The following is a 16,491-nucleotide window of genomic DNA, read 5'->3' on the forward strand; positions in this document are numbered from 1 at the left end:
AGAATTTTTTTAAATTTCATTCTTTAAAGACCAAAAGGCGGTTATTCGTGACGTAACAATGAAAGAAGAAGCGTAAGTAAAGATCATGTTTTATACCAAACAAAAAGTGCAATTTTCTAAACACGTAGGTGTAAAATCTCCCTATTGTGTTGTAATAGAGCACTTTGTTCTTACAGTGCGACAAACAATGAAATTGTTATTCCAACAATGAAGCGCCATTGTTTGGAGTTCTGGTACATTTTCAGATCGACAAGCTTTGGTACAAACGCCTATTTATTGTCATGTGCAGACAAACCCTGAAAGGTGTAGAGAATGACGTCATAGCTTAGTAACGGTTCACTTCCGGTTGTGTGGAAAGTTTATAAGGCTGCATGAAGCATGCCTTAATGTGATGGTTATTCGCGGAACAGTTGATTTTCCTGTGAAGCTGTTATGACGTCACAATTCCTTCTTATTTTATCAGTTTGACGTCATACGCGCCACGGTTGAACCCAAGTTAACAAGTTAAATTTTGTGGCCAATCATTAGATTTTTTATAAAAAAATTGTTTTGTATTGCTGAAACACTACGTACGTTGGACTATATACAATCTTGTCGTTAGTTGTTTATTACACGGTAATGGCTCGATTGTGCGTCACAATCCATTAAAGTCGATTGCCTGTTTTCCCGCGACAAGGGATGGTAAAAGTTAAGGGCTTTCCGTTGTTAAAAGACTGTAATTGGTTAATTCTGTGATTCAACCTTTCGAATGTGGGGTGGGGGGGGTCGTGTTTCCAAACTTTCGAGTTTACGTTCAATCTTTACAAACTTTTCAAAACTGTCCAATTGCCGATTAGAAACATTTGCAACGTTTTGTTGTGTTAAATACGGCATTAAACGTTTGGAGCCCACGATACCCACTGACCCGTGACGTTTATTTCGTACAAACCTCCGAGCTGACAGTTTTGAGAACTCCAGTCACCGTAAAGTTGTTCACCGAAAAGCAAGTTTCGGTAAGCACTTAAATACGATGAGCGCAACGTAACTCTCAGGAGAGTCTAGCGGGACCGCAAAAACAGGAAGGTCGTTTAAAGGTCACGCCAAGTTGTATTTCAATGAAGAAAATTTGTGACCGATTTATTAGAGAGTTCGGGGAACCCCCGAATAACAATTTCCTGTCAGGAGGAAAATTTTCTTTCTTGTATTTCGATTTAACTCGGCAGGATTCGTCGAACATTAACTAACGACCCCACCTCGAGTTTCGTTTGTTAGTTTCATTGTTTTGGTTGGGTGCTGGTTGGCATGGAAACAGAAATCACAACACATAAATTAGTAGCGGTGGAGAATATGAGCAACAACTGAAATATTGCAATCCTGATATTTTACGTAATTCAGTTTTATTTTATGATAATTTTCTGTTTGAAAAACTTGGCCAAAAACATCGGATTATATCCCTGGAAATATGACGTAATCAATTATTAATGAAGGATGTCCCCATGCTTGATTGAACAAGCAGGGCAAATTCTACATTTATTGTTTGTTCGGGATGGGGTGAAAGGATTTTTTCTCTATGTTTGTTTTACGATCCAACCTCGCCCTTGGTCGCTCTTCTCAAGCATTATTTGAAGTGGAGCGGGCTGGGTTAAAGTGGAGCGGGCTGGGTTAAGGCCGCACCTGAAATAATGGATATCGCGATTCCAGCAATGAGAGCTTTTGTCTGAGAGATTCTTGCTTGTGGGCAGACAGACGTAAAAATTGTGGTTGGCGATTTTGTCTTTTCAGGCATTTCCTCCAACCAAACTTAGACCTTTCGATATTTTTAGCTATTTTCAACCAGAATAAAATTAGAATCACCGAAACATAAATTTCAGTTCAATTAAATCTGAATTAACTTTCATAAGAATCAAAATCGCAACAATTTATGGCTACGATTGATACGTTTAGTGTTGTTACAATTCGCCTGCGAAACCTTGTCGAAAAAAAATTGGACAAAGTAGCGATTTTAATAAAACCTAAAAAATGAAATTAGAGTTATAGCTTATTTAGTTTCTCCAAACTAGAGTTGAAGCAAATGTTGTAACAACACGTTTGTGTCAACTTAACTGCTGTCATGCAACCGACGAAAACGCATTACTGCAGTCATGAAGCTTACGTTGTTCTTAAAATATCACCGAGAATCGCAATATTTGTGACGTAACAATGTACATAGCTCCACAGGTGTTCGGTGATAAAACATTAGAGATTAATTATAACTTCTTGAGAGTTGTCTGTCTTCGTGTAGTTACGCAATAAATCACATCGCTTCGGCGCGCAGCGCAGCGCAGCCACTATTATGAAACAAAGGGCGTTCTTGTAGTCTTCAGTCACATTGGAATGATTTCGTCCTACTTTCTTTGTCACATTAACTTGTTTCGATAACCATTGTTAAAAGTTTTCAGACAACCCTTTTAGTTGTTTGTGATCTAAACTTGAATTGCAATGGAGGACTTTCTGTTTTTGGTGTCGTTTTGCCCGGAATGATTTGAACGCAAATAGAACGATGTTGAGTTGTTCGTTGCCATAACGGTCGTTCCAGAAAGTCACTGAGCACTACCGTACATAGTAATATGTTTGAACTGACAACATATTGTCGCAAAGACAACCAGTAATCAACAGATTACTCTTTGTGTAGAAAAATATACCTTTACCTTTTAATGTCGACCTGGCTTTTGTGACTGTTGTCGCAAAACTTGCTGTTTCAGAAACGTGAAACTTGTTTGTTTTCTGTGCAATCTGTGTAACAAGCAAAAAGATTTAGGCAATCTTAAATTTGTTTTGGAATTCCTCGTCATTCAAAATGTCTGGAGGCGAATCGTAAGTACAGAGTTTTATATATTTAAGTCTGGGACAAAATGCAGATTTTTTCGTTTTGGGCGCTCAAAAAGTTTTTAGATCGCTTGTGCTGGTCCTTTGGGGGTTCCCAGATAAAATGCAGAGGCAAAATATTTTTTCCATGTTATTTTTGTGTTTTCCATAATCGACTCAGATGTTTGAAATTTACTTTTTGTCTGAACTGCGGAAAATCATAATTATTAATCCTGATCGGGGTTTATGAACTCCACCCTGAGTTGACATCACTTACTGCTAAAAAGAATTATTTTTTTACCTGTAAGCAACGTTGCAAGTAAACAAGATTGCATTGCTTGTGGGTAAAACTTACTTCTGATGTAGGCAAAAAATAAATCGTGCACTTGCATGTCTTTTATGACGTCAGATAGGCGATTTTGCATGAACGCGCGTTGTCATGGCGGAAAGAACAAACACAACGACTTGAGAGTGACAGGACAATGCTGTATTCTGTAGTTGACAAACAATGGATTGTTATCAATTGTCTGTCGTTCGATCTCAACATTTTGTAGCGATGACTTAAAGCGCGAAGGCCAGGTTTGCTGGACTTGTTTTAACGTAGTTTTAGTTGAGATGGCGTCAAAGTCTAACTCGTAAGTTCAATGTTTATTTCAAAATGTTATGTGCGAAGTGATGTACTGATGCGCCTTGATGTTCATGATGAAATGTTTGGTTGCAATCCAATTCATATTCGCCACCGTTTTGAAATACACTGTACCAACATGCGCATTAAATTGTAATTGTATTGAGAAGTTCATCAGGACAATTTTTGCTTGAGGTTTATAGTTGTATGAGTAATATGATACAATTTGGCCTTATTGCCAAGAAAATACTTTAATTTGATTTACCTTTAATTCCTGCAAGGTTATTTCTGTTGGTCTACAATGAGAACTGACAAGGTTATTTTAACCGAATAACAACATTTATTTTGTTTTAGGGTGAAGGTTGCTGTTCGTGTGCGGCCCTTCAACCAAAGGTAAGAATGGAGAAAGAAGTTAACCACATTGTTTAAAAGGGTCTATGCCATTCCTTCCATTAATTAAGTCACTGTTATTCTCAGTTCACTGTAGAAATGTCAGAAATCCCGGCACATATTCACACATAGCACAGTGTACAATTAGTGTGTTGTTTGTTTACATCTTTTCACACCTAAAACTTCGGTAAAAGTGAGTTGGCATGATCCCATAAACCGTTCTGGCAATACTCCGCTATGCTGTTAAGGTAAAAATTCAACGGCTGTCATTTTTTATTCACTTATGCAAGAAATCTCACTTGTAAATTAAATTTAAGAATAGAATAAGAACACACAATGGTTTATGTACTTTTCTGTAAATTCAATTGGTCTGGTAAGAATTTTTTTTACTTTAAACCTTGCCTAAAACTGTTGATTACCAATTAACGTACGAAATTAAGTCTACCTATAACAGGGTTCCTCATTTGGGTCCATGGACCAAATATAACATCTATCTGTACATTCTACCAATTATTGGTATTTATTTAAATAATTGTGTGATACATACAAAAAATTTTCAATATAACTTTGCCTTGGAACATGACAGGACCAAAATGTTGAATGTTATAAGCTTAAAATTTAGATAATTTCGTGAAACAAATCTTGATATTTTTAGAGAAATGGACCGGGGTGCAAAGCTTGTGATTGACATGCAAGGAACGACCACAACAATTGCAAACCCTGACACACCAAGTACGAGTAACTTTTATGCAGTGCTTGTATGAAATGTGCTCATATAAAATTACAAACACTTTATTTGTTGCCTTCCAGTTAAAAGATAGTTTCAATTTTCATATAACAAGCATGCTCTTGTTTTAATTGAACTTACTCATGATAATGATGGTGACATATATTAACCATTTTTTTTTGTTACAGAAGATGAACCAAAGCAGGTAACTCAAACTTCAAATGATTGGCTTTGTTTAAATTATTGTTGTTTGGATGAAAATTTATCAAAAGTAAATTCTTATTTTTTAATAATGTTATTTCATGTGTGTCTTTTTTCCAGTTTTCCTTTGATTACTCATACTGGTAAGTGCTCTCTTATATATTTAAATTGTAAATCAATTTGCTGAACTTGGAATAAATCCTAAATCTGCTCACTTAGTTTTAAATTAGTTTGTCTTTAAATACATTATATTATTGATGAAAGATTTGGTTTAGGTCCCATGATGGTTTTGATGATGTAGATGGAGTTCTTACAGCTAATTCCCCAAAGTATGCGACACAAAGAGATGTATTCGACAATCTTGGGCAAGGAGTGTTGGACAATGCATTTGACGGTAAGTTACTTCAGTTTGAATCTTTTTATGACATTGCTGAAACTTTGCCAAATCTGTGCTCGTAGGCAAAGTAAATTCCTACCTGTCATAGGTGGTATTTAAACCTGCCAATAATGTGTCTGAAGTAAAATTGTTTGTTGTTTTGTTACAATAAAATATTCCTTCCAAGAAGAGAGTAACCAAACATAACGTCCAGGTTACAACTGCTCATTGTTTGCTTATGGCCAGACTGGATCAGGAAAATCATTCTCCATGGTCGGTTATGGAAAGAATAAGTAAGTTTTATTGAAAGGATTAAATTTACTTTAATTTTTCCACATTTCTTTAACAAAAATTCTGTCACTTCACATTTCTACATGAAAAATAATTTATATTTTTATCAGAGGGATCGTCCCAATCACTTGTGATGAACTTTTCAAAACAATTGAGAAAAGCAAACAAGAAACTGTAAGTTTGTATCTCCACTTTCCCAACACATACCTTTTAACAATTACTATAATTAAAAGTTTAGTAAATTGAACAAATAATAGACAATGTTCATTGCTGACATCACAAAAAGATTATGATGTTTGTGTAGTTGAATGATTTAAAACCTGGCAACTTCACACAACTATTGTTTGATCAATCTGTCGTCAAAACACTTACAGCAAACCACGCCCACTTCAGTAATTCTGTAAACCTTAAGTTTGTTGTGATGTCACAATGGTGATGGATTGTGTGCTTAATAAAAATTAATTGGTTTTCTACGTGTTGATTTGCCCGAAATGAAAATCTAAGAAGTATTTATTTCCAGGTTTTGCTCAGCAACCGTAACCATGTGCTACTAACTATTTGCGACTAAGCTTCTATTTAACATTTTTTATATTGTTGTCATGTGTTACATGATGTATATCACATGATATGTATCATATAATGTGTATGAAATGATGAAAAGTGTTGTTTCAAATTTCTAACATTGAAATAGAAATTATCTTTGAACAAAAGTATAACAAAGTTGAAATTAATGGGAATTGCTCTTCTGGCACTTAAGTTTCGAAAGTGTTTATTGAAAACAACTTTATGACCACCATCAAGCGAGACTTCCTCAGGGTTATGTCACAACGATAATGCATCAAGCGCGGGATGAAACATCGATTTCAATACACACTTACGAAACTTAAGTGACAGAAGAACAATTCCTATTAATAACTATGCCTGGCAGCAAAAATAGCATTATAAAGTTAAAATTGTTTTAAACTAATTTTTTTACATTGTGACCTCAAATGTGATTGGACAAAATAACAGTAAAACAGAATTGGTTTGGAACGAACTTATTGCAGTTTTGTAAGTAAACCCTTTAGGGCATTTTGTGTGGAACGACATGATCGTAAAAATGAACAAAAGGTCTGAACAAATTGACTTTGGGCTGAAAATTTTATGAACAAAGCATTTCTTCCCCCCTGCATGGTTTCTGGGTGCCTTTCTGTCTCATCTGTGAATGGAGATTGCGATGTCATTTCTGTTGACCTTTCCTCCACCCCAAGCCAGACTAGTGCCAATATTTTAATTCAAACATTGATTATTTGCTAATATACCATCGTCGATGCCTGGCTAGTCAACTACCATCTTGTCCCTGCCTAAAATGTTGGTTTTATCAATTTTGTGTATATATTTATATGTCGACAAATATATTCTTCTACACATTTTAATAAACTAAATATTTTGTTACATATTTTTTGTTTACCATTAAAAGATGTCAAGTATTTGGACTTGCTTAATAGCTGTAGCGGAATCTAACCATCAGTTAGGCATTGTTTATTTATCTGCGACAGCAAATTACTTTAGTTCGTGTATATAATGAAGCAACAATACTCTGATTTACGCCAGCAGATTTTATTTTGAAAATTCGATTTCGCTTATGTAAGTTACCATAATCATCGTCAGTTCCTTATTTAAATAGAATGTGTATTAGTTTGAAGTTTTTTTAATTACAATGTGAGTCGTGGGGGTCTTCACACAAAAAAAAACTTATTGAGAAATAATTGTTTACAGAAATATGAAGTGACATTCTCGATGTTGGAGATTTACAACGAACAAGTCCGGGATCTTCTTCAGAAAGATAATCCAAAGGGGGGGTTGCAAGTCAGACAAAACCCTAAACTTGGACTTTTCTACGTCGAGAAATTGAAGAAAGTTGCTGTCGGAAGTTACAACGAAATTGAACGCAGGATGGAAGAGGGTGGGGCTTGTGTTTGGCAAAAACTCCCCGCTTATATGTTGTGGTTTCTTGGTACTTCCATGATTAATATTAATGTTGGCAGGACCAGGTCGCTGTTCTTTGTATTAACACAAGTTAGAAAGAAGCAAATTTTTAGGGACGGCGAACAGGACAGTGGCGTCGACGCAGATGAACGCTACAAGTTCTAGAGCTCATACTGTCGTCACAATCACATTCGATCAAATCCAGAAGAACGAAGCTGGGCAAGAAACAAAAAAGAGCTCAAGCATAAACCTCGTCGATCTTGCCGGTTTGTAAACGTCACAATGCACAATCATTATGACGTAAAAAGAAATAGAAAGATACGAAGAAATTCTTAAAACATGAACCCGGTCAGACCATGGCAAGCAATTGCCTCTGTTAATGTGATTATTGTTTGTTGTGGGGAACGCATCCAGTATGTTAACTGGCCAGGCAATTTATGTTTCTTGTATTCATATCATTTGTGTTGTTAGGGTCTGAGAGAGCGGACAGCACAGGGGCCACTGGTGACAGATTGAAGGAAGGAGCGAATATTAACAAATCACTTTCTGCTCTTGGAAACGTCATTTCTGTGAGATATTCTGCCACCATTGTTACTTTGTTATTCCAGACAATGACAAATTCTTTTTCATTAAGTGTATTCATTGTTTCATAACAATGAAATCTTGAGTAAGGCAAGTAGAAACTAAATCTTGTAAATAATGCTACTGGCAGCACTGGTGCCTTGACAAGTGCAGAATCACCAGCAATATATTCAACAACTAGTTTCACTAAAATAAACCATATTTTACCACACGGGAAATCCCTGGTTACAACAATCGGCGTGTACCTCCCCATTTTTAGTTTTGTTCAATCCCTGAAACAAATGTTTTATGTAAATTGTGCAGGCCCTGGCTGATATGTCGCTGGGAAAGAAGAAGATTGTTGTTCCATACCGTGACTCGGTTCTAACAAAACTTCTCATGAACGCCTTGGGTGGGAATTCCAAAACCATTATGATTGCCGCCCTTTCTCCGGCTGACATCAATTATGACGAAACACTTTCCACGCTTCGGTAATGTTTGTTACCAAAAATTTCGTTAAAATGTAATAAGATTTCGGCAGCCTGTTTTAAAAATCGTTGCTTTTGTGACTTCTGCTGTCTCTGTTTGTCTCCTTACGAATATGAAAGTAATTCTAGATATCAGCAGTTATGAACATGTAGGTTCACTGATCGTTGTGAATTTATCTCAACAAAGTTTTCCTCTCGCAAAATTTGTTGTGGAAGATTACGCGCCGGGTAACTGACGTCATTCGAGGAAATGGGGTGTTGTAAAGTTTTATTGGAGGTCGTTTTACGGGAAAACTCGTCAAACAGATTCCCATTGAAATCCGCCTGGAACAATTGTCCAACTTCAGAACGCAAAATTATGTCTCTTTTCTTCATAGTTACGCTGACCGCGCCAAAAAGATTAAAAATAAAGCTGTTGTGAACGAGAATCCTCTCGACAAGTTGATCCGAGAACTTCGAGAGGAAAATGAAAAGTTAAAGAACCGACTGACCGGCGATATGACTGTGATGCCTCAGAGTGGGATGGGTCCTGGAGGTAAAAACGTATATTTCATTACAATTTCCCTGCAGTAAATGTTGGGCGTTTTTCATCAAAATTATAAATTCGCCGTTTGTATGTCGCCTTGTTAATTTATTTCAATCACTACAGATATTGAAGATATGCGCCGCAAGATGGCGGAAGAGATCCGTGCTCAACTGATGGCGAACCAGGAAATGATGGAAGACATGGATTGGGATGCAAAACTTGCTATGGTAAAATCATGAGGTCACGGGTTCGAATCCCGTTCACAATATTGGAAAAATCCTTGACCAAATTAAGAATCCACATATTACGACGTATTGACATTTTAAAACCTTTCCGATTTTGACGTAATATTGTATTTTGTGACGTAACAATTGTGTTTTGTTAGTCGCGACAAGAGGATCAATTGTTGGAGAAGAAACACGATGGTGGCAAGATTAAAGAAGCTCATTTCGTGAATTTGAACGAGGATCCGATGTTATCCGGAGTGATAAAGCATCCGATACATAAGGGGAAAGAGATTCGGATCGGAAGAAAGGATTCGGATCCTACTCCTGATATCGTCCTCACTGGGCTAAGGTATGTTGCCATTATGAGTGGTGAGATGTTTTCTTATCTAATTCTCCTGCAGCATCCAGAAGAATCACGCTAGCATCCATTACGAAGATGAGGATGTTGTCATCAAGCCTGAAACCGCCGGATCAAAAATTAAAATCAACGGAGCTCCACTAACTGGAGAAAGAAAACTAGAACACAATGACCGAGTTCTATTCGGTATTTGTTTGTCATAATCATATTTGTAACGTCACAAAGAATTTTAACTAATTGTGTTTTGGTTGTATGGCATTCAGACATATTTTCCAAGTTATCCGTGACATCATATAAAAGTTTCCGCTGTGACGTGAGGTTGTGACGTTTTAGGTTCGAACCATCTGTATGTTTTTGTGAATCCTCTAAAACCAAATCTACCTGAGGGTTCCCCTGATGTTGTGGATTGGGATTTCGCTCAGAAGGAATTGGCTGAAAACAGCGGATTCTCAACCTTACAAGCTGGCATGAGTAAAGGTTAGGGTTCTTGGTTCGAATCCCGCCCAAACCCTATTTTAAATCCTTGCTTTTGTGCAACGGAAACATTTTTTTCCAAAAAAATTCCGATGTAAATTTTCCTTGAAATCGATTCCGAATTAAATTTCCAAAAAATGAAAAACGTTTGGTAATGTTTTTTCGTCGGTTTTCAAATATCTGACGTAACATCTGACGTAATATCTGACGTAATATTCAGACCAACAACGAACACAGGAACAAGTTCTTGAACTCCTGCCGATGATCAGCGAAATAAACGCGGTTTCTGAAGAATTGAACAAATATCGCTCGTTTGAACTCGTTCTCATATCAGGGGGTTACCAGGAAGACCGGGACAAAGGACCAAAGTAAGTGACGTCACAATGTAACACAATAGGTCATTGTTGCAGTAATTTTGTCCAAATTATTTAAACTAATCGGTTTATGGTTGATTCAGACCGATGGTGAAAGTGAGGAACTTGCTCAATGATAATCTCTGGTTGTGGGAGCGTGGAAAGTTTATGAACAGGCGTTACATGATGCAGGTAACTCGGGTGGTCGTGGACGCCGCTCTCACATCGATCTGTGTTGTGACGTTTACTTACGGTTGTCACGACAACCAGCTCTGCCCATGCGTGAAGTTAGAAGCGAAAGCCGCCACCATGGCAACGCAAATATTGACGGGCGGGACTTGGCAAATAGCGTCCTATTATGAGATCACAAATGTAATATTGTGACGTATTTACTGAGGAAATGCGGTTCTTTGTCGAATTGCGGTTAATTAAATTGATTCAAGATGACGCAAGTCTATGGTTTGATGTCTGCCATGCCCAAACCTGCTGGTATATCAGCAGTTACCTTGCCAACAAATCTGCAGAGTTTTGTTTTAAAACTAAACTAATTTGTTGCACTTTTGGTTTGATATATTAACCCCGGTTATTCCCCTATCATACCACGGTTATTCCCCTATCATACCACGGTTATTCCCCTCTCTTACCCTGGTTATTCCCCCGTAGGAGCAATACCAGCAATACGTGGATGGGGATGACGGCTACAAGGATATACCGAAAGACAAGGATCCATTCTTTGATCCACCCGAAGACGTGATCATAGGAACGTCGAATGTATTCCTACAATCCCTTTCCTACGCTCTCGACTTTGATGACAAACTCGCTGTTTCAAACTACAAGGTACCGGGGTTGTTTGGAGAATTTTTACAATCATTTTCCCACTGCATTGTAATGCCACTGTTTCACAAACTGACATAATTTAATTTAGGATTATAAGGTTCACAGGCTTCGCAGCCAAGGCATTGCAGCCAAGCTGGATCAGCCACTTTGTTGATTTAGGATTGTTACGTAACTGTCATTATTATGACGTAGGGCGATGAGGAAGGTTCTTTGTACGTGTCTGTTTCTCCATGTGACGCCAAGGGGAAGTCCCTGGATGAGGAAAGCTTCATAGAAGAGCCGAGCGAGTTGTTGGGGAAACCTTACCATTTCAAGGTAAGCAGCCCGAACAATGATCACCACACGCGGGCGCCACCTAACAGTCATTTTAACTGCTGTGAAATACGTTAGGTGGCGCCCACATAATCCTGTTTACTTCAAGGTTTCGATCCGAACCGGAGAAATCAACAATTCCAGATTCACGAAGGGAGTTTACGTCAAGTACAAAGCGTTGGGCGACGACGAATCAGTTTCAACGAAGATTGTTAAGGTTTGCGGATCTAAACAAATAAACTAAAAAGACAATGTTCACTTTAAAGGATGTTAAACTTTCAGTAATCAACAGATTCAAAACGTTTTCGGTAGAAATAAATGTTTTTAAATGTTGGATTGTTTAAGTCGCCATTGTTTCAACATTATTTGTTCTTGATTTGCTTGAACTTGATTGTGACTTCACAGGAGAGTCTGTCACCGGAGTTTGGTCACACTCGAGTTATCACCATCCCATCTGTGAATGAAAGTCATTTGGAATATTTCGAGAACAATTCCATCACTTTCTTTGTTTATGGCCGGCAGGAGAATACACCTCCCAACCCAAGCGTGGAGAAGTTGAACACAAAGGTGGGATTTGTTCGACGAATAATACATTTCGATGACGTCAGACGTCTCTAACTAATCTCTAACTTTGCGTTCATTAAAGCGCCGGAGTTTTTAAATGGCTCGGACCAATGTTTGAAGTTCAAAACCTGTAATGAATTTCTGTGGAGTTTTAAAAGGGAGCTGATGATGAAAATTTTTTCAACTACATCTTGCTTACTGTGACATATTCCAAGACGAAATTGCGCGGATTCGAAGCCTTCGCGGTTCATTTGACTCATAACAATCATGTTTATGACGTAACAGGAGCTTCGCGAGATGGCGGGCCAGATGCGCCCCCAGATGGTTCGGCGGGCTTCCATCCTCCCCAGCAAATCCGCGGTGGATCCCCAACTTAAATCGGAACTTCACACTTTGCAGAGAAAGTTCGATCGACTCGACAAGAAGGAGAAACGAATCCAGGTACGTTATTCGAATCCTGTTTGTTATTCGAATCCTGTTTGTTAACTTAATCCGAATTGTTTGTTGAAATACTAGGAGTTGTGTAAACAGTGGAGTGAAAAACCGAAGGAAGGGGATTTCGAATCCTTTTACAATTCGATTCACGCCGTCGCGTTCAGCAGCGGAAACAAACTTAAAAACAGAGTCAGACTAATCAATCACGTGAGTGTTCCGCTTGACCGATCATGTGTGACCAGTAGATTACAGTGTATAGAGTTTTCTAGATCTTAACCCGCTGTTCCATAAAATCAGTATTTGAGAATATATTTTATAGGAAGGTACAGTAGTAATGTGATTGTAGATTTCGTCTGTAGGTTTTTGTGTAGAAATAAATATTTTTCCTTTGCCAGCTGATAAGAGCCCAGAAATATGTTCGAGAAAATCAAAGCGTAAGAATTGATATTTGAACTAGCTTGTGACGTAGACAAGTGACTGATTATGATCTAACACTTGAGTTTGCTTATGATCTTTGTTACTAATGCATGGTAGTTTCCCCTTTCTGCTCCCATTCGTTTTATGTATATGTGACGTCACAAAGCGACTTTTATAACGTCACAATTTAGACTTTTTTTAATACGCGGCAGTGCATGATAATGACGTAATTATGATGTCACAGAGGGATTCAGACGCTTTCAGCGTATACAGTTTCGAATTGACCCCAGAAATGCGGATAATAACCGGACCATACGAAGAACCGATTATAGAGGAATCGGAATCGGATAGCAGGCGTGGGTCCGACCCCAAGGAAGGGGGAAAACCCTCGCCCCCAGTCAACGGTTCCAAGAAAACCCCGGTAAGAATATTGGAGGCGGTCGCACAGGCTCATTAACATAACTTCTAATCGGGATTCCCCGGATTCCTGGTGAGGGGAACTCCCTGTGGAAGCTGTGTTAAAAGCGGGAATTTCACGCTTGAGTGAATTTCCTGCAGCATGTGTTCACAAATAGTCGCAGCATCATCATACGTCATCGCTAACACGTAGCATGAATCATCGATTTTTTATCATTGCATGACTTGGTGTTTTGTTGCGCATTTAATTCCACGTATAATGCTCACAACTATTCGTGTGCTTAATGTCGGTGGTTTAATGTTTTTACCTTTGATATCAAACGTTGCCAAGTTGAATCAGTGTGGGGTTAAGTTGAACAACGGCATGGGATACAGGAGATAGCTGCATGATCTTATGGTAGATAACTAAAGCGCTTTAAAACATTCAAAATTTCCATTACTTTTTGACATTATCGCGTATTTGTGTCCTCATGTTCATTTAACTTTTTACTAACAAAATACCATTGTTACAAATCATCACCATGGCAACCTTTGTTTTAACCAATGGGGTGGAACATCCTCTGAACTTGTAATTTTTTTTTAAGCAATCAATCATTGCAATCAATTTTCCCGCCTTGCGATTGGCTCATATACGTCATGATGCTGTGACCAATCACCGCCTTCCGTATTCTTACTGTTTGTTTGTTTCCGAACCAAAATGTCGTGGGTTCGATTCATGCCCACTCCACATAAAATTCACTGTAGTTTATGCACCGCTAGTAGGCGCTGTAGAACTTTCAGTAAACGTCACAACTTAAGGTATTTGACCGAAGGTTACAACAATATTGAATTAAAAAAATCGTCATTCGTTGTTTTTCGTCATACTATGACGTCATGGGAGCAAGACAGGGCATTCAAAAGGCAAAGCTTTGATTGTGCGCAATACATTTAGATTCTGCGCATTTTTGGTAAGAAAGGTGACGTAACAATACCGTTACCTCGATCGAACATAATGACGTCACGTCGTGAAAGCCTTGCTGCATCTCGGCGCGTTAGCGATGCTGTTTTGCGCCCTCCGGCGGAAGCAGTGCAGCGTCGTCGAAGTAGTGGCGTAACCAAGGTGACGTCATGTTTCCCTAACTGAGTAAATTTTTCACCTCATTCAAACTTTTAATCGTCATAGAAACCATTGTTCAAACCAGTGCAAGGGAAAACCCCTAAACCATTTTCCATCAGTTGACTTTAACACAAATAAACCGACCATACAGGAGTGCTGCATGTCAACAATAATTGCTTGTTTTGCATGCTGGGTGTCATTTTGCTGCTGATGCTTTCTTCTTGTTTGTTTTATTTGGAAACTACTGAATACAGAGGGAAGTGACGTCAATTGTTTGTTATCGTTGTAGCTCATACAAGCGTCCAAACAATCCCCACAACAACCACAAAAACAGTCGACCACTACCGCCGCTAACGGGCGCCCTTCACCGACGTCCAGTGGCAACAAAGTGAAGAACTCAACTGCTTGCGTCATAATGTGAATATTCGGACGTCACAATGTGCAATAAAGACGCACTGTCCGTTCCATAATGACATCACACTGTATGACCTTTCTTAGTTAGCGTTAGTGACGTCACGAATATTTTTGTCAATACTTTCTATTTTTCTACATTGTTCTATTTTCACGCGGATCAAAGTGCCTTCACCTTACTTAGGCTTCGTCTTTATGACGTCACATATAAATCGTGCTTATTTATTGGAAATTTTGCCGCAGTAATTTGTCTTGAGCCATTTTGCACTTATGCGTTTCTTGAAATTATATATATGCGCTTTATGACGTCACGCTATTTGTGACGACAGTTAAATACGTAATCACTTCGTTGCGTCAGCACAAGTGGTAGATTATCAGTAGAATTAGTTTTTTTCCCTGTTTGTTACGCTTTTTTAATTGTTCAATGATGACAATGGTGCCTTTGTTGCGTATGTAAGTATTTTATTTTCACGTAATTGTCCACTTTAACCAATTATTATTTGATAAAATGAAATTTTAAGGAATTGACAAATATTGTGAAACCGTTAGATGCACCGTAGGGGGAATAACCAAAAATTTTAGATGATGAAAACTGCTTGTACTAGGGGGATTCACCTAATAAGAAATACATGTGAATTGGGGGATGCAGGGTATACACCCCACCACTCATAAATAATGCCAGAGGGTTGGGGGATACAGTTTATACAACCAACCACTCATAAATAAGGTGTGTGAGTTGGGGGATGCAGGTTATACAACCAACCACTCATAAATAATGCGTGTGAGTAAGGGGATGTGGGGTATTCAACCAACCTCTCATAAATAAGGCGTGTGAGTTGGGGGATGCAGGTTATACAACCAACCACTCGTAAATAATGCGTGTGAGTTAGGGGATGCAGGGTTTTCAACCTACCACTCATAAACAATGCATGTAAGTTGGGGGATGCAGGTTATACAACCAACCACTCGTAAATAATGCGTGTGAGTTAGGGGATGCAGGGTTTTCAACCTACCACTCATAAACAATGCATGTGAGTTCGGGGATGCGGGGCATTCAATCAACCACTCATAAACAATGCATGTGAGTTGGGGGATGCAGGTTATACAAACACCACTCATAAACAATGCATGTGAGTTGGGGGATGCAGGTTATACAACCAACCACTCACGAATAATGCGTGTGAGTTCGGGGATGCGGGGCATTCAACCAAAATCTCATAAACAATGCGTGTGAGTTCGGGGATGCGGGGCATTCAATCAACCACCCATAAACAATGCATGTGAGTTGGGGGATGCAGGTTATACAACCAACCACTCACGAATAATGCGTGTGAGTTCGGGGATGCGGGGCATTCAACCAAAATCTCATAAACAATGCGTGTGAGTTCGGGGATGCGGGGCATTCAATCAACCACTCATAAATAATGCGTGTGAGTTGGGGGATGCAGGTTATACAACCAACCACTCATAAACAATGTATGTGTGTTGGGGGATGCAGGTTATACAACCAACCACTCACGAATAATGCGTGTGAGTTGGGAGATGCAGGTTATACAACCACCACTCATAAACAATGCATGTGAGTTTGGTGATGCAGGTTATACAACCACCACT

General features: G+C 38.6%; 1 protein-coding gene across 7 annotated transcripts; it reads left to right on the forward strand.

Annotated features, from left to right (window-relative positions):
• Positions 1-15,403, forward strand: LOC145906824 (kinesin-like protein KIF28). 7 transcript variants are annotated; one of them, XM_082994290.1, is made up of 28 exons: positions 1-72; positions 3,803-3,841; positions 4,494-4,570; positions 4,754-4,770; positions 4,887-4,909; positions 5,042-5,160; positions 5,357-5,435; positions 5,544-5,607; positions 7,192-7,378; positions 7,515-7,667; positions 7,873-7,970; positions 8,287-8,453; positions 8,828-8,985; positions 9,100-9,203; positions 9,362-9,552; positions 9,605-9,747; positions 9,895-10,038; positions 10,256-10,403; positions 10,493-10,580; positions 11,052-11,225; positions 11,418-11,540; positions 11,647-11,754; positions 11,943-12,104; positions 12,387-12,542; positions 12,618-12,743; positions 12,932-12,970; positions 13,198-13,374; positions 14,756-15,403. In XM_082994290.1, the coding sequence occupies exons 1-28, from the start codon at positions 59-61 to the stop codon at positions 14,885-14,887; spliced, it is 3,210 nt and encodes a 1,069-aa protein (XP_082850416.1). In that variant the 5' UTR covers positions 1-58; the 3' UTR covers positions 14,888-15,403. The 7 variants fall into 7 exon arrangements, with proteins under 7 accessions (XP_082850416.1, XP_082850415.1, XP_082850414.1 ...); XM_082994289.1 differs by lacking the exon at positions 1-72 and adding an exon at positions 2,719-2,832; XM_082994288.1 differs by lacking the exon at positions 1-72 and adding an exon at positions 3,197-3,458.
• The last annotated feature ends 1,088 nt before the right edge of the window (positions 15,404-16,491 follow it).

This window comes from Ascidia mentula, chromosome 6 (assembly GCF_947561715.1).
Source record: "Ascidia mentula chromosome 6, kaAscMent1.1, whole genome shotgun sequence".
NCBI classification, from domain to species: domain Eukaryota; kingdom Metazoa; phylum Chordata; class Ascidiacea; order Phlebobranchia; family Ascidiidae; genus Ascidia; species Ascidia mentula.